The sequence below is a fragment of the Malaclemys terrapin genome, chromosome 5 (assembly GCF_027887155.1).
Source record: "Malaclemys terrapin pileata isolate rMalTer1 chromosome 5, rMalTer1.hap1, whole genome shotgun sequence".
NCBI lineage: Eukaryota > Metazoa > Chordata > Testudines > Emydidae > Malaclemys > Malaclemys terrapin.
Window position 1 is genome coordinate 117,820,996 of NC_071509.1, and position 19,354 is coordinate 117,840,349.

General features: G+C 42.8%; 1 protein-coding gene across 1 annotated transcript in view; it reads left to right on the top strand.

Annotated features, from left to right (window-relative positions):
* Positions 1-14,096: 14,096 nt before the first annotated feature.
* The window catches only part of GPAT3 (glycerol-3-phosphate acyltransferase 3), a 29,495-nt gene continuing 24,237 nt past the window's right edge, over positions 14,097-19,354 (top strand). The window contains exons 1-2 of the mRNA XM_054030692.1: positions 14,097-14,177; positions 15,528-15,735. Of these exons, the coding sequence (XP_053886667.1) occupies positions 15,592-15,735 (144 nt within the window). The 5' untranslated portion in view covers positions 14,097-14,177; positions 15,528-15,591. The remainder of the gene's footprint in view (positions 14,178-15,527; positions 15,736-19,354) is intronic.

Sequence of the window (19,354 nt, forward strand, 5' to 3'; positions counted from 1 at the left end):
CCATGGGAGAGCACTCGGGGCTCGATTTATCGTGTCTAGACTAGATGCGATAAATCAATCCCCGCTGGATCGATTGCTGACCGCCAATCTGGCGGGTAATGTAGACATACCCTTATTTAATTTTAAGCTAACCTCAGCCCTACCTGGCAGTACCTGAAAAGGATCTTATAGTTAACACATCTCTGGTGTATCTCTCTGGGAAGGAAACTCTGTAGTAGGTCCATGTATGGTTCAGAAGCCTGACCTGAAACCTACCATGTATCATATATACGTGAAACGTACCCCTCTCTACTGGGGGAAGAGGATGGGGAAACACACACCGACACCTCCTACAGCTGAAGAAAAAAATTAGGGGGTACATATATTCTGCTTGGGAAAGTGTGGGGGGGCACACACACATGCCCCCTGCTGGTCATGAAAGGTGGTTACAGATCTTTCTTGGGAACTCCCTCTTCTCTGCCCCCACGAGGAAAGATACAGTCTTCTGCTGTGCACAAACACACTTATTTGCAGGAGAAACACACACTGTCTTGTGGAAAAACGGGAGAAATAAAATTTGCATCAATAATGCATTGTCATAAGGCATGGGAGTGTTGTCAAGTGCGAAGGAGGAATGGATGGCTCTGGTATTGGTCAGAGGTAAATACAATCTTCCCAGGATAAGGGATCACCAGGCTTTGGGGTGGGTGGAGCGGGCACGGTGTACCCCCGGTCCATTTGTCATGGGTAGCCGTTCCTTATTCTGTGATAGATTGCTAGTGTGCTCTTTCTGCCATTTCTTTAGTTTCTCACAGGTTTATGCCTAAAGTTCCCTTGTTCCTTTTGGATGAAAGCTTTTATTGTTACTGATAATTTGATGAAAAACCCTTCTCACAATCACACATATTTTGAACACTGGAGTAGAAAATGTTTTTCTACTTCTATTTTTTCTGTTACATTAATTCCAGTTATTCTTGTCTGAGTTTGCATTGGACATGTGTCTTTCAATGTATGGCCACAGAGTCTACATTTACTAGGAAGAGTCATGCATGCAACATTCCTGGGGAAAGGGAGAAACATAGATACACACCTGACTTTAAGGCCCCTTTACATTGCTACAGCAGTGTAAGTGGACCTTAATGTAAATAAGAATCAGGCCCCAAATATAAGATTTAATTTGGCCCTTATTTACACCTAGGCAATCCTATTGAAGACAATGGGTGGCACAATTGTAGTTGAGAGCATTCTCTAAAAGCTACAAGGTGGCACAAAGGCAACCAAAGACATCATCTGAAGAAAATAAGGCAATTGTACTAGGGACAGAATATGCTCTATAGACTTTGCTCTTTGTAGTAATGATGCATTTGCCTGAAGAAACCTATCCTGGAAAACAATCCTTTCTTGTAAATGGAGCAAATCTGATATGGAATCACTGAGAGATCATAAACGTTTTTATAGACTGACTTTTCAGAATAGACCTTCACTGGAAATAATAAAAGCCTTCATGTGTGTCTAAAGAGGCTGTCATCAGACATTCTCTAGCAAGCAGCATCTCTTAAAATAAAAAAAAGGATAACATGCATTAGTTGTAAAGCACTTTTAATTTGTATCCTGTGGAGGAGGGGAAAGATGCCATCCAGTTTGCCAACAAAGTGAAATCTGCCATTGCTGCCAAAGGAAGACTGACTGCACTTCCTTAGTAAGAAAAACCTTCCACCATACCCAAATTCATTCACCTCACAATACAAGCTCAGACTCCCCCATCTTAAAAAAAAACAAACCAAATCCACAGTTGGGTCCTCATCTCCCCTCCCAAAGCCCTGTCCTCTTCCCTTTTTCTTGGTTGCCATTGATACCCCCATCCTCCCAATCACTCAGCCCTCTCTATAAGCCCTTATATCCAGGCTGTACCTACAGTTATCATAAATCTCCAAGATCCAGCCTTCTCTCTGTCCAGGCTCACAAAACTCTCATCTAGGCCCTTATCTCTCATGTCCTGAATACTGTCATCTCCTCCTCTTAGGTCTTGACTAGTGTAAACTTGCCCACCTTGAGTCCATTCAAAATGCTACTGCCAAAATATTTTTCCTTGTTCTTTGATTTCAAGATGTCCCCCTTTTCTTTGAGTCCCTCCATTGACTTCCCTTCCACCTTACACCAGATATAAGCCTCTTGTCCTCACTTTAAAGGGACTTAACTCCATGGTATTTGTTATATCTATTAGCTCACTGCATTGTTCGCTGCAAGTTTCCCTATGCCCGAGTTCCCAAACTTCACTGCCTATTAGTCAATGTCTCCTACAAACACCTCTGTACTCTTTCCTGTGCTGCTCCTCATGCATGGCAGAGATTCCTTGAAGAAGAAAGAAGAAGAAGAAGAAGAAGAAAAAGGTAAAGCTTATGCTGACTCCCCTTCAGGGCCGGCTCCAGGCACCAGCCCACCAAGCATGTGTTTGGGGCGGCACCTGGAGGGGGACGACACCTGGAGGGGGACTGGGCTCGCTGCCCTCCCCGCAGCGCTCCGGCCGCCAGGGAGAGCGGAGCCCCGGCCGGCTCACCGCCGGGGAGAACGGAGCCCCAGCCGGTCTCTCCACCCTCCTCCTGGCGCTCTGGCCGCTGGGGAGAGTGGAGCCCCGGCCGGCTCGCCGCCCTCCCCCCGGCCCCTCTCCTGCCGCGCTCCCTGCGGGGGGGAGGGGAGGGGGCGCGGCGGCGGGAGGCTTTTTTGCCTGGGGCGGCAAAAAAGCCAGAGCCGGCCCTGCTCCCCTTCCAATCTAGTCTTCTTCAAATTCTACCTTTAAACTCTCCTCTGCTCTGATGCTTATAGAACATTGCCAGCTGATAACGCTTAGGGAGGTGGCCAACTCCATGGTGCATATGGATAATCTGCATGCAAGACTGCCCATATGACAGTTCGCTCACCTTCTCTCTCCCCCATCCCTATCTATTTGTTTATTTTATCCACCTTTTATATCTTGTCACTAACCCAGGGCCGGCTCCAGGCACCAGCCCACCAAGCACATGCTTGGGGCGGCACCTGGAGGGGGTGGCGCGGCGCTCCTGCCCAAGAGCAGAGCCGTGACTGGGCTTGCCGCCCTCCCCGCGGCGCTCTGGCCGCCGGGGAGAGCGGAGCTGCAGCAGGCTTGCCGCCCTCCCCCCGGCGCTCTGGCTGGTCGGGGAGAGCGAGCCCGCGGCTGGGCTTGGCGCCCTCCCCTGCCGCGCTCCCCGCAGGGGTGGGTGGCGGGAGGCTTTTTTGCCTGGGGCGGCAAAAAAGCCAGAGCCGGCCCTGCCTAAGTGTATTTATATTTATACACACACAGAGATCTTTCTTTTTCTTTTGGATGTGTCTTAGCCCCTCCCTTTGTAATTTGTTGGTTTTACAGGCATACCAACAAACAGCTGCTTAAGGTTATGCTTACCAGTCCCCCCACATTTATCAGTGACACAGATGAGGGCGCATTCAGCATATTTTAATTTTTATTGTACTGTACTATAGATATTAAACCAGTATCTGTTGTTTTAAATTATTATATAACCAAAAGGTGGCAGCACTGTGTTCCTGTTCTACTTACACAATTAATGAGAGAGACTTGTAACCTTATTAATATCCATATGAGAAGCTTTTAATTTTTGTAAGTAAAAGCCATGAGAAAGTGACTCCATTTGTTGAGCAGCAGTATGTTTTCCTTTTCCTGTAGGAGTTGTAGTGCAAACAGAAATGTGCATTGTTAAGTAAGGGATTATGTCACGTAAAAGGCTGTATTAATTACTGGGATCAAGAAATCATAGGAGCATATTTTCTCCTCCTGTTCTGTGTGCAGTAGAGAGCCAAAATGGTCAGATCCCAAGAGGGTGGGGTGGGTATATAAAGAAAGGCACTATCTCTGCTGTATGCTCCCTCTCTCAGCCCCTGCAACAGCTTTTCTATGAGAGCTCTGCAGGCCGGGTCACTCCTTTGCAGAATTTGAAGACATGGAACCTGGCATCCATATTCAATGTGTTCTCTATCAAAACCCACTCATGCAGCTTAGATACTTACAGAATCCCTTTAGCGGCTGGAACTGTGCAGCTGTGCAGAGAATCAGCTGGTGTTAGCCCATCTGCTTCAGGAGTCATGCTGCTAAAGGAAGGGAGCAGGGTCTAATCAACCCCCCACTGGAGAAATATTGGAGAGTCAGAACTCATGGAGTTTCCTCCCCTCCATACACAAAAAAATACACAGGGCAGAGAATATGGCCCTTAGATAGATTGACTCCAGTGGCCCTATTCAAGAGCTTAAGTTAAATATGTGCTTAAGGGCGCTGTTGGATCAGGACCAGAGTACTTAGCATCTTGTAGGATCAAGCCCTAAATGCCCCATCCAGGGATACCATATTAGCACTGTCCTATTGAGGAATGCTTAGATATAGTTCTTGGCAAGAAAGATCCTAAAATGTTTTATTTTGACTGATGAAGGGCTCCCCTTGCTGCAAATCAAATAACGCTACAGATATCAGGCTAGATTTTCAAAAAAGCCTAAGGTTAGGTACTTAAATAGGAACTACTGCTGTCTGAACTCTGTTGAAAACCTGCCTTTTGGGTTTCATTTACTTTTCTGTTGCCACTAAGTGAAGGATCTACATCTTTTAGCTAACAGTAAGGTCTCGATTCTGTCCTCTGATATGCACCACACAGTACCTTTTATCTTGGGTAAGTGGCAGCAGTGCTTGAAAATTAACCCTTACACTGATGCAAACTCCAGATGCAAGCCACAATGTGGGTCAGGGGGTGGGTCCAATCCTCACATGCAATATGATTCATCCAACCCGGGATAAGAACCGAGGGCAAGTCTACACTACTGTGCTACATCGGCACAGCTGCACCATTTTAGTGTATCTGCTGTGCCGACAGGAGAGTGCTCTCCCATTGACATAATTACTTCACCTCCACAAGAGGCAGAAGCTATGTCAGCGGGAGATCATCTCCTGTCGTCATAGTGTGGTGTGGACGGGGGGGTCTTTTTCATGAAATTAATCAGGAATAGTTAATCCAGTTTAAATTCGCACCCTCCCTTATTCCTGTTTAGTTTTGAAGCATAGACAAGTGGCGCACACACACACACACACACACACACACACACAGAGGGAGGGTGGAAGATTGCTGTAAAGTGAATGTGTTTCTATAGAAAGTGTCAAACAACACCTTTAAAAGAGAAAATATTGCTTTTACTCTTTTAATACATTTAAAAAACAAAACAAAACAAACAACACTTTACCTCATATTTTTAAGGTGGGCAAGTAAATAACTAGATCAGGTGGATATTTCCCTGCAATTCTGAAACAAACAAAAATGTGAAAATATTGAAATTTTTCTTGTTAAATTTTTCATTTTGCAATATTTTTGTTCATTAATATTTGTGAGACATTCAGATACTATGGTGATAAGGGCCACATACGTACCTCATGGATAGATCAGAGAAGGAATATGGTTCTCTGTATAGGACACTGGACTGGGAACCAAGACACCTGGGTCCTATTCCTGTCTCTGCCATTCTGTGACCTTGGGCAAGCCATTTTATCTCTCTGCCCCTCACACCCTTTATCTGTTGAGACAGTACGTTTTTGGAGGCAGGGAATGACTCACTATGTGTTTGTACAGTGCCTAGTACAATAGGGCCCTGATCTTGGTTGGGCCCTGCCGACAGTATTGTAATACAAAGAATAAATAATAGATAAAAAGGAATTTTAAAACTAAGGCTAACATTAATACTCATTAATTTTAATATTGTTTAGAGGTCAAAGATAGCAGAGCAGTAGAATGTAAAATTCCAGGTACAGCTCAAAGATACAAAGTGAAGCTGAAAACAGACGACTCTCTCTATAAAGCATATCAATTTTTACAATGCATTATAGTCAATGCAATAGCAGAGGAAAAGTATGGCCTACATGTAATCAAAAGATGAATGAATGGAGTGGTTTACTGGCCACTTGCCATTCTTGAATGGCAGCAGATAAAAAAAAAAATACTGTGATAAGTATAATATATCAGACCATATTTATTTGCAATAAAAAGGTGATATTGACATGAAATTAAACTGCTTGATATTTTGGACCTGTGTGGCCCAACCGACTGGAGACAAATGAAATGCTACATTTTTTTAGATCTGACGTACTAGAAACCAATAACATATAAAAAACTTGCCATAAAATAAAAGTGGGACTGTTGCATGAAATCTTTTTTCTGAGTCAGTTCAAGAAGATTTCCTTAACTCTGGCAATAAAGATTGCAATTTCTCCCTGTGCCCCCATGCAGCATCTCTAGAATTATTCTGATACTTTAAAAAAAAAAAAAAAAACACTACAGCCAAAATAATTTATATAGATTTATTAAAACCAAAACATGAGAGGTGAAGTCAATGGGAGTTTTACGTACTCAGTATCTTAGTATTTGGCCCGATAGCACTGTCACAACAATACATTGCATGTCTTATGTTATTTTGTATCAAGATAATGAATTAAAAAGCATTTTTACCCACAAAACAGTTCTTAAACGTGTTTTGAACTCTCTATTGTGAATTTATAAACAAAATAGATGCTAACTAGTCCACTTTTGTGCCTGAGTCAGCAAACATTAATAAATTTAAGCCTTACAAAAATCCATGCAAGATGGGTAAGTGTTGTTATCCCCAGTTCACATGTGGAGAAATTGAGGCAGAGAAACATACTTGGGATTTACTCAAGATCATACAACAAATCAGTGACAGAGCTAGGAATAGAAGGCAGGAGTCCTCTCCCCCAATTCTTTTGCTGTAACTACTGAACTACAGCAGAAGCAGCTCTGGGGCAGCAGAAGGGGACAGTGTCAGGGATATTGTTGCCCAAGGGCACAGACCATGTGAGATAGTTTGGCAGTTGGGAAGGGAACATGTGCACTAGGGATCTCTTGCTTATGCCTGGTAAACCTTGCCCTCCCCAAGTCCCAGCAGCATAGAGATCCATTTCCTTCTTGTTAAGGGTTTTTTATTGTCCTCTTCCTTTGTCCTCTGAGCAGCAAATTCAGCCAACAAGAGGAATGTACTTGCATGACTCATCTTCAAGGGGAGGGTAGAACAATCAATACCTTTTATCCTCTTTAATGTCCCACAATAGTCTGTCTGGTGTCGATGGGCCTTCCTTGTTGGCCAGGCATGGCACCTTCTGTTGGAGATCAGCACTTCACACTAGTTAATGTTTCTCTCCTATCTGGTGATTTACAGAGTCACAAAGGCTCACAATCAGGGCCGGCTCTGGCTTTTTTGCCGCCCCAGGCAAAAAAGCCTCCCGCCGCCCTTCCCCCCCAGAGCAGCGGGAGGAGGGCGGCGAGCCCGGCCGGGGCTCCGCTCTCCCCGGCAGCCAGAGCAGCGGGAGGAGGGCGGCGAGCCCGGCCGGGGCTCCGCTCTCCCCGGCAGCCAGAGCAGCGGGAGGAGGGCGGCGAGCCCGGCCGGGGCTCCGCTCTCCCCGGCAGCCAGAGCGGCGGGAGGAGGGCGGCGAGCCCGGCCGGGGCTCCGCTCTCCCCGGCAGCCAGAGCGGCGGGAGGAGGGCGGCGAGCCCGGCCGGGGCTCCGCTCTCCCCGGCGGCCAGAGCGGCGGGGGGAGGGCGACGAGCCCGGCCGGGGCTCCGCTCTCCCCAGCGGCCAGAGCGCTGCGCCGCCCCCCTCCAGGTGCCGCCCCAAGCACAAGCTTGGTGGGCTGGTGCCTGGAGCCGGCCCTGCTCACAATACAACCACTCAAATATTATCTTACAATATAGGATACAGATTAATGCATGCAGCAACTCACAAGCATTCCGTAAAGTCTGAACATTACATATTCTTCTAATCCTAATAGCTATTGTAACAATATTGACACACAGGGGATCCAGACTGATTCCAGCTATGTATTTGTCAGTGTTCAATTGAGACATGGGTTCCTTGGCATAAAGTGCCACCTGGGCTGCTAGTGTCACAAGTTTTATGGAGAATACCAGCTCTGTTTAATTTAGGGGCCAGAACTTCAGCTTGTGAAAATTAGCATAGCCCGATTAACTTCAATGGAGCAATGTAGATTTACTCAAGCTGAGGATCTAGCCATTGGGTTTCAGAGTAGAAAGTCCTGCTTGTTTGCAAATAGGTGTGCTGATTCGAGCTATGCTTAGCCTAAATGGCAATTAATCCAGGACTGTGTGACATAAGTGTGCCTTATTCCCTCACAGACTACAGTGGGGACAAATAAAGCATAATGGTGGAACTAGTTTGAAAATGACTTATCACCACATCTTCAGGTTTATAACAGCTGGGTTTTTTTTAAAGAGAAAGGCCATAGTGCAAGGAAAGCAGTTTCTTTATAAGTCAACAATTTTTTGTAGTTAACAGACAGTTATTCTTTGATCAGAATGCAAGCTATTCACTAAGAGTGAACTTTAGCATAATTTATTGCAGGGCTTTGCCAGCAGCTCTGTAATTATTAGGACACTCAAATGACTAGGCATATTTTTCCCTGCTGTACCTGAAGAAAGAGAAGATTCCAAGAGAAATTCAAAAGCAGAATTGATTTCTCTCCACTTCCATACGGCTGATCTGCTCATTTAAAAGAAATATCAAGGAGTGTGTGGGGGTGAGGGGCAGGGAGACCCCTCCAGGTACTAAAATAGCAGCTTGTGTTTGCATTTTCACCACCTTACTTATAGTGCACCTATCCTGTTAAATGTGCACAGAGTGGCTGGTCATACTTGAGCATGTGATGTCCAGGAGAAAAAATAAAAGTCTATGGCCACCTAAAAATGTCATGGCTGTCATCATGCTTTCGTTGACTAGAACTACATTGACAGTGGGGACAGAACCAGTACATCTTGTACTCTGAAAAACAAAGATGTATGGCACTTGAGCTAAAGGAGAACCGCCATTAGCTGCTAGCAGTTATAGGGGCTATGACTTGCACTTGAGCAATTCTGGTTCCATCATGTCAAGGACAGTGGTACACACAGCCAGGTCATTACAATAGAAAAGGAACATGTTATTTCTGTGTGATGCATTATCGCAACTAATTGTTGTTGTTTTCTGCCGAATTAAAAAAAAAAAACCTATCGCTCATCAGAATTTTTCTTCTATCTCAAACATATTAGTAGACTTCAGCCCCTATACTCCCACATTGCTAGTACTGGTGGAATTAGATCACTAGAGGGAGAATTGCTAACACTCCTCAGGCCTTTTTTCTCCCTCCAGCTCTCCAAGTGCCCGTTCCTAAAGCTCAACCCCAGAGCTGTGCTGCCAGAAACTTCGCATTTCTTAGGGTACGTCTATACTTACCTCCGGGTCCAGCGGTAAGCAATTGATCTTCTGGGATCGATTTATTGCATCTTGTCTAGACGTGATAAATCGATCCCAGATCGATCCCAGAAGTGCTCACCATCAACGCCGGTACTCCTGCTCCGCGAGAGGAGTACGCGGAGTCGACGGGGGAGCCTGCCTGCCGCGGGTGGACCTGCGGTAAGTTCGAACTAAGATAATGTAGCTGAAGTCAAACTATTCACATAGCTGAAGTTGCGTATCTTAGTTCGAAGTGGGGGGTTAGTGTGACCAGCCCTTAGGTAGCATCTCACCTTCTCCTCCTGATTTTTTCCTGATAGGTTATTTCCTGATGGCTCTGTGAGCAGAGCCAGTTCTAGGTATATAACTAACAATTCCTGGGTTTGACCTAAGGGATGGGAATCGGGCAGCCCCGTAGCTAGGACACAGACATGGGGGAGCAGACTGCATGACAAGAGTGGCAGTTGTGCTTGCCTTCAGAAGCACATGTACTTAGTGAAAAATGCAGACTCAGTCAGAAGCCTTTTGAAATTTATATTTATGAAATGAAAAAAGATAAGAGATATTTCTATACTTGTTCAGTCTAACAAAGATTCAAGCATTCAAAAAATTAAAAGATTCAGAAACAAAAAATATAGATATTAACATGAAAGTGCTGTGTAATGTAAACACTGTTCCTGAAACTCAAGTTGAAGTCTTCTTTATTTCCATGGCAGCACCTAGAACTTCTTCAAATTCTTTGCAATTTCTCTTATCTATCAGTGGTTTAAATACAGGCATTTCAGCTTTCACTGTCTCCATATCTAATCCAAGCAAATCAAAGCTCACAGTAATTCCAATTTCAAGAAGCCCGGAGATCTGGTGGAATAGATTGCTGACAAGCTTTTGTATAACTCAGAGAATCTCCGTTGCAATTCGTTACTGGTTTCATCAAACAATTAATGGTAAATCTGGGACGTCTGGTGCTCATTTGCACTTTGGAATCCTGGTAAGTCCTCAGTAACTATGTAATCTTGAAATTTTAGGGGCAATACCATTGCTCTTTTGGTGGCACATCTTCAAGTTGATGCTTCATCACATACATCTCTCAAACCAGGGTGCTTGGATGAAATCTCCAAGAAAAAAACAAAAACAAACAAACAAACAAACCTTCAAGCATCTCTCTTCCTCCCCCCCCCCCCCGATTTTCTTCACAGCCAACAGTAATCAATTCAACATCGTTAGCAAGGTGCCTTAATTCCTTTTGAAGGTAATTGTTCAGAGGAACAAAATCTTTCAAAATCATTCTCATAACCTCAGCTAAGAACAAAATTTTTTTCGGTGATTATTTAACTTCCAAGAGTGGACAAGTCTCCATATCCATTCACAAAGTTTGACAGAATACTCTGAATCTCTTCCAAATTATTGAGGATTATTTCCAAGGTTTTCAGGTGACCAATCCATCTTGTTTCTAGGAGTCTTTGCAGGTGCTGGCCTTGGTACAGCACACTCACTTCATGCCTATGAAAAAAATTGTATAGACTTACAATTTGAGAATATATCTGCCACTGCTGAGCTCTTTTCACACACATGTGTAACCACCATATGTAATAGGTGACTTAAGCAGTGTGTGTAAGGTATTTGCTTGTTTAATTTCTGCTGCAAAAGCATTTGCACTCTTCCTTTGCACTCTGACATAACTTTGGCATCATCAAGGAAAGAACAAAGAATTTTGAAGGTCAAGACCCAAAACTTTCAAAATATGTTGTGTGAGATCTTCATCAGTGAAGCCATGCAGTTGGGCTACTCAAGTAAGTCTCTCCTTAGCTCTGCTATCAACAGAGTAGCATAAAACAGTGGACACATTTTCAATATTCACAGCATCCACTGTCAAGGTCTTCTGCCTGAAATGTGACACTACATCACTATTTTTCTCAGTATCGTCAACATATATTTCAAAACTATCTTCTTCATAATGTCAATTACTTCATTCTGAATTTCAGCAGAAGTGTACTTTGCATTTTTCAGAATGGTTCAGAGCATCCTTGAATTTTGGATCTTGTCCTGCAGTAAATTAAAGTAGGTTGATAAAAAGATTCTTGATGAATTGTTCAGAGTAAGATGTAAGTCCTTGAAGTTTACGATATCTAGAGCTCTCTCAGAGACAACTCATTTATCATTGCAAACTGGATATGTTTTTGCAAAGATTTTTAAATAATACCGGTTTCTTTCAATTTGTGAGGATGACACTAAAGCAACAATTGTGGCACCTGAAAAAGGAAGTTACGATAAAATAAATATCATAATCAGATTAATAAGTCAGGAATGTTACTAAGCACATGAATAAACTGAAATAATAAAATTAGTAAATATTTTGTACGGTGGATCTACCACATCACGTTGAGGAGCTTTCTTCAAGATAAGGGATTTTTGTGTAGGTGCTGAAGAGCCTTTTTTTAAAAGGCCCCCCCTCCTCCTGCCTTCTCTCTCTCTCCTTTCTTAGTTTTCCGGGAGGAGAGTTTTCTTTTCAGTTTCAAGTTGGTTGTGTTTTCTCATTAACTTTAATGGTCCACCATTATATTTTCTGGCTCGTACAATGCTAGGTATGATGGGTTGGATCACAGAAACCCCCCTGAGAGCTGCCACCTGATGTACCAAGACTACTTCTATACCTGTTTTCCCTGCCAGCTCAGGAATCCAGCACCCTGTCTTGCTGAGCCAGACACTCCCGTCTGCTCTAACACAGACCCAGTGTCTGAATTACTTGCCCCAAAGCTGCAGGTTTACCTGAAAACAACTCACAGAAGCATGCTTGTCTTTAGCACTCAGATGCCCAACTCCCAATGGGGTCTAAACCCAAATAAATCTGTTTTACCCTGTATAAAAGCTTATGCAGGGTAAACTCACAAATTGTTCACCCTCTATAATACCGATAGAGAGAGATGCACAGTTGTTTGCTCCCCCAGGTATTAATACATACTCTGAGTTAATTAATAAATAAAAAGTGATTTTATTAAATACAGAAAGTAGGATTTAAGTGGTTCCAAGTAATAACAGACAGAACAAAGTAAGTCACCAAGCAAAATAAAATAAAATGCACAAATCTATGTCTAATCAACCTAAATACAGATAAGATCTTCACCAGTTCCAGAATGCTCCCTTTTACAGACTAATCTCTTTTTAGCCTAGGTCCAGCAATCATTCACACCCCCTGTAGTTACTGTCCTGTGTTCCAGTTTTCTTCAAGTAACCTGGGGGGTGAAGAGGCTTCTTCTTTAGCCAGCTAAAGACACAATAGAGGGGTCTCCCACAGGTTTAAATAGACTTTCTCTTGCGGGTGGAGACCCCCCTCCTCACTCCTATGCAAAGTCCAGCTCCAAGATGGAGTTCTGGAGTCACCTGGGCAAGTCACATGTCCATGCATAACTCAGTCTTTATAGGCAGAAGCCATTGGCCACATGGTATCTTGTATGTCTCCAGGAAGACTCCTTATGTGGATTGGAGCATTCCAAGATGCATTGTTCCCCAAATGCTTCCTGATCAGGTACTTAACCTTGTGAATTCCTTCCTAAAGAAGCTGACCAAATGCCTCACAAAGCTTACTTAGAAATCAAGCAAGTATACATAACTTTGAACACATGAATGGTGCCTACATACAACTCGGATGAACATAACCAGTAGATCATAACCTTTACATAGATATGTTACATGGCATATGTAGCAAAACCCTATTCCAGTTATATCATACATACATTTATAAGCACCCCCCCCATAAAGCCTTATGGGGTACACTGTCACACTAGGTACTTGGAACTAATCTCTGGTTAGTGAGGTGGCCCCTCTCTGGTGATTTTTTCACCGTTTTGTAGTGAGGTGGAGCTGAATGTTGCAGGACAAATTATGAGCACAATTTTATATACACAAATACATAAATTCCTAACCACAGTTTGTGTACATATCTCATAACAATAATCAGGTTCAGAATATCACATGCTTTCATTAGGGATCGAACTTGATATATATTTATACACAGTAATATTGTATACAACCAGTTGATTGAATAGCATATTCTTTAGGGTTCACACCCCTTGTTCTCTCTTTGGGGTGTCTGGACCCTGATTGTCAGAAATGTAGAAATGGGGGGGAACAATCCCTCCCCCTCCCCAAACTCTGAAGCTTCTCTTTTCCTTGTTGCAGTCTAGTCAGCCATTGCATTCAAGTGGACTAAGCAGTTTTCATGTTTGATTAAACCTTTGCCATGAGAAAGTGCATTTTTCCAATTGCAAAATCCAGATTTGGTAAAATAACCATAGTAGCTCCCATTCCATCAGCATTGCCAGGGTGCATGTACAATCAACAAGGAAAACAAATGGCCCCTCCTCAGCTACAGGGCTGGAGTCAGGAGACTTGGGCTCTGTTATGGGCTCAGAGACATAGATTCATTGAGTGTCCTTGAGCATGTCACTTAATAATGGCTCTAGGTCTCAGTTTCCCCAGCTGTAAATTGGAAATAATGCTACCTTACTTACCTTCATAATGTGCGTTGATATGTACAAATGAAAAGCTCTCTGTATAGACACGAAGTGTTTATCATTTATTCATTCATTCATTATGATTAATCATTATTTTTATTATTATCCCAATAGCTGCAGTTATCCTTAATCTGTTCCTTTCCTCTGTTCTCTCTCCTACTGCATTTCTCTTTTCTTCAAGGGAGAACGCTATTGCAAAGAAAAGTCAGGCCAGGGGGGGGTTGGAGTAATACAAAGTTTATGGTAAAATTGTCTCTCTGCTAAGTGAATTATGGTATACAAACATTGGTAGCTTTTCCTGTCTCTTGATTGCAGCAGGAAATATATATGTGCTAGCCCTTGACTGGCATGTTTTTCCTTTGTACTCTTTGCTTAAGAAACCCTGCGTCGGGTAAGAATTGTGTGGCTATTGTACTACTCTGGGTAATGACCATTACAAAATTATTAGCAGGGTTTAAACAGTGTTTACTTAAAAGTTGAGTTAATTGCCTAGCTAAAGTAAAATGTATTAAGGACATCTGTGCTGTTTGCTCATTGCTATAAGTTTGTTTCTACCTTTAACAATGGTAAAGTAGCCTAAAGCCTTGTTCTTAAAAGAAAAAAATAAACAAAGTTACTGTTCAAGCTAAAGGCTGAATTGTTGGCAGTTATTTTTCAAGAGGGAGAAGCCCCTTCTAGACTTTTAGCAGGGAATTTACAACTCGTGTTCTAAATTAGAAACCTGGTCTTATTTTGCTGGTCTTAGCAAACTGTAGCTCTACTGTGGCTGTTTAAACTTTTCTTGCCTGCATCCAATATCTGCTGAGAGAAGGGATCCCAGAGGAACCATTTTAAGTGAGAAGTAACCCTATGCTCTCCGCAATGATAAAATATAAGATAAGGGAAGTCTTTAAAAAACAACAACAGCAACAACAAAAAAAACGCTTGCGTTTGATAAAATTGTATATCGTCTAATGGCATCATTTGTTGGGGTTTATGGGCTGAGGGGAAGGTGGAAAAACTCATGTAAAGACCAGAATATAATTAAAACTGGTAGACACGGGTAGGTGTCTGAGACTATTTTAAAGTGCTGGGGATTTCTTTGAAACTGGCTAGATTTTTAAGATGTGTTTTTGTTTTTGTTTGGGTTTTTTTTTAAGTGACCTCTTACTCTTCCCCTTTTCACTGCTGCTGTTGAAAGCAAAATACCTGACCCTGGAAAAAGGAAATGAAACCTTATGGGGACGATCCACCATGGTGTCTCTTTTCTGGGCTTTCCTTTTTGATGTGTCCCCAGTACCAGAGGCGCATACGTGTGCCCCAAGCATTGTGCGCTAGCCGTATGCAGTTGAAACTGCTATTATCTCATCCACCTTGTCTCTGCATAACCCCAGTCAGTTACACCTGGGAGAGGAAGCGAGTGACAGGCAAACTGGGTTCCCTTTTCAGTTACCTATTTTAACCCCTCCAAGTTTATGGGACTCAAGGGGAACACCTACTCCGACCCCACCTTCTCTCATCTTGGTATGCATCTGGCTTTCCCCTCACATGCTATAGTTTCATGCTATTCATCTCTGGCTTCTTGCACCAAATGGTCCCATATCTGCCCTCTCTCCCTCGCATTTGTTCTTTCCCTACAGAGAGGGTTTGCAGCTGCTGACTGGATCTTGAACAGAATTAGTTAACGGGGCGGAGCAGGGGAAGGTGGAGGAAGGCAAGGATCGGCCTTGGTTTCTGACCATTTTTTTCGCTTGGCTCTCAGTCGCCAGCAGCGATCCAGGAAGCAGCGGGAAAGGCTCTCCTCTAGAGCGGGGGTTCCAGCGATCATGGAGGACCTCCTCTTTGTTGTAGCTAAGGTCATGTCCGTCTGGCTCACGGTGGGGTTTACACTGATAGTGTTGCCATCGGTGTTCGGAGCGTCGCTGGGGATTTCTGAAGTCTACATGAGAATTTTAGTAAAAACCCTGGAGGTAAGTTGGTGGCCCTTAAAACTTTATACTTAATACAAGGGAGGGGGGCGACTGGGACATGTTTTTGTTTTTTTGGTGGTGGTAACGGTGTTTCTAGTAAAAGCTTCTAGTCTGCAGCCGTAATTCTGTTGTAACTTCTGCATAAATACTTATTCTCCTTGCATGAATCAGTTTCTCTAACGCAAGAGGGTGTTTTCTCTCTCTGGATGAGTCTGCCAAAGGCTGGCTAGTCAAGACTAGAAAACAGAGTTCCTGGAAATGCTATATGCTTTAGGAACCTAAATCAGGACTAACTTTGCTCCGGGGTGACATTAAATCTGTCTCCCTTTCCATTGGACGAATAAATGACCTGATAGTCAAGCTGTGCATAAAGAGATCATCCCCATGAGGTATAGACCGTGGAGGAGCCTGCTTTAGAAGAAACTATTATGAAACTCCATAAATTTAGACTAATTTCATGCCAGTCTGAACCAAAAATCGGTTTCCTTGCTAAAATGTTCTGCTGTGTGCTCATCCACCCTTGTGATCGCATAATACTAAACTGTGAATGTAAAACCCCAAACAGCCAGTGATTATTCTAAAATCCCACGTATTAACACCTTGGTCCCTCAGCCTAGAATGTTATTACATGACAGAAATTCAATCTCTGGACAGAGAAGGGCAAGAATATAATGTACCTTGCACTGCACAGTGCAGTAGGGTTCTGCCTTCCTCTCCTTTTTAATGACTCTGACAATAATCATCTGTGCCAAGCTGCTTATGAACTATAGTTTAGGGGACCAGCTATGAATCTTGTATCTAGCTCGGTCCTGCTGACCTTTATGCCCGTTGAATGCCTATATTTTCTAAATCACCTTCTCCTGTTGACTAACATTGAAATTAACTTATTTTTAAATTGTTTTGACCAAACAATGTGTGGGAATATCACAAACGATAGCTCAGGCCAAGCAGGAACGTTGGGTGTGTGTGTGTGTGTGTGTGTGTGTGTGTGCTACATCACAGGTAGCTTGTCTAACCAATCCTGTGCAATGGATAGCTACCCAAGCAGATGGGGGGGGGGGGGAGGCGGGAATCCAGTTTTGGTGCTCTATCGAGCACTTTCTCAAGGCTATTCTTAACAAAACACTTGTCTCACTTTCTTCAGGTGAGGCAAGAATCTCGCTGGGGTTAGGTGCTTAATTTGTAATGCCTTGCATTTGATGTGGCCCCTTGACCTGAGTACGATGCCAGTGTTCAGATTCCACATGGTGTTAATTCCTGGCAGTCCCTGCTGTGCTGTACTTCATTCACTTGGCACATAAATTCTCACCATACTGGCAACAATGGCCACATGCGCAGCTTCTTGAGTGCTGAACTTATGCAGCAATTCAGCTTCCCATCATCTTCTCAGTGGAGTGGGCATGTGAGCTGATCTCCTTCTTTTCCTCTGCCAGTTTCCTCCTCTACAGAAATCTACTTTTCCAGGAGAGTGCTGGTTAGGGATAGGTTGAAGATGGAATGTGCGTGAAGTTCTAGAGGAGCAAAGGGAAAGGAGGAGCTAATGTTGTATTGGCCTCTTTAAAAAAAGGCCATTAATCAGGATGATCTGGGTAACTGTAAGCTGTTTAGCTCAACATTGGTCCTGGGTGAAATTGTGGCATGACCTACTGGGAAGCAACCAGTAAATCATGCTGCCTTTGTTCATCCCAGTCATCATGCGTTCCATTGAAAATGGATCTTGTTAAACTTGGTGGTGGTGGTCTATGAGGTTACCAGTTTGGTTGAGATAATATATTCAGATGCCTTACGGAAGCAGGACTTGGTATCACACAACATTCTGAATTTTTTTTTTAAATGCTATGCCAAAAAGAAGCGCCTATTAAATGGCTTTTTAAAAACTGGCTGATAGATCTTAGAGTAACTTTAAATAAATGAGTGATCCAAAAGTTATTTCTAGTGGGGTTCCCTCCTGGGATCTGTTCTTGGCCCAACGCCATTCAATGTTTTTGTTGAGATGACACAGGTTGATCTGCCATTTAACGCTCCACCAGTTGTACAGGGCAATCTGGATAGCTTGGAAAACTGGCCTTACTTGAGTAATACAAATTTTATCTATTTAAAGTTACAAGACGATGCCTTTTTAGAAGCTAAAAATGTTCATTGTACTGATAGAATGAGGGATGGTTGCTTGGAAATCAGTGACCAAAAAGTCACTTAAAAAAAAAAAAAGGGTGCTAAGGGGAGGGCGTGAGGGATAACCAGCTGAACGTGGGCTGGCTTTGCTGTGCCAGGGATGAGCAAAGGCTATCCTTGTATGTATAAACAGGGGAATATTGAATAAAACTAGGGAGACATTACTACTGTAGATAGCACTAGTGAAATTATTACTGGAATACTGTGTCCAGTTCTGGTGTCATCCTAAAAAGGATGTTGACAAATTAGATGAGGCTCAAAAAAGAGCTATAAAAATGATCTTGCATTTGGAAAACCTGACTTGGAGTGAGAGACTAAGCAGCTCAAACTCTTGGATAAATAAATAGATCTTTGGAGGTGACTTGATCATGGACAGCTTCTAACAGAGTTAGAGTAGACTGTAGAGTCTGCTACTAGACAAAGGCATGACATTATCTAGTGGCTAGAAGGTGAAGTTAAAGGAACTCCGACTAGAAATAACTCTCAAACTTTTAACAGTGAGAGTAATAATCATTAGAACAACTTGCCTAGCGATGCGGTCGTTTTTGTCACCTAATATTTTAAAGATTAGGTGGATTTCCCACCCCTCTTTTCCCCCCTCCTCCCCTAAAAATCTCAACCAGAAGCTATGGGTTTGATGCAGGAAGCACTTCATGAAATTCTAAGGCCTGTGCCATGCAGGACTAGATCACAATGGTCCCTTCTGGCCTTAAATTCTAGGTGAATTGCATCAGTTCCTCTCTCAGAAACCCAGCAAGGTACAAACAACAAATATGCGTTCTGTACTGGAGTAAGAGGGAGTGGAGGCTGTATAAACTAACTGGTCTAAACATATGAATTTTTGTGGCTAGCAAAACTGCTGGATGAATACATCTTGCTTCCCTAGTCATGGTTTTAGTGAATATCATCACTGAGTGACATCTTTTTTTGGCCAAAACGTCTGTTTAAAAAACAAAACAAAACTGCTATTTCTTAAGCACTAAAACGTTTTGTGAACTCCTGTCAGTTTTGCCAAATGGTTTCAGTGGAAACAATCGCTGCCCCTCAAAAGAAAACAAAATGGAATATTTTGGTATGTTCAAAACCCAGCATTTTGAATGTTTGGTTTAAAACCACTTATTATTTTAAAATTTAATTTAGTGTTGTTGAAAATATTTAAATAGTGAAAATCAAAACAAAAATGTATCATTTGACCAGAAATGTGTGTATGTGAGAATTGCCAGCAAACCAAAAATCTGTTATTCATACAGCTCTGCTGGACAGCATCAGCAAATGCCTTTAACTACTTGGTTTTTATCATTGCACGGATCTCTAGGAGAGAGAGGTAGGAATTCAGAGCTATGTAGCATTACTCTGTTTAACAAATTGTTCTAAGTGTCTTCTATTTAGATTTTCTTTGTTTGAAATTTCAAAACCATTAACTTCTTAAATGTAGAAAATACCCTTA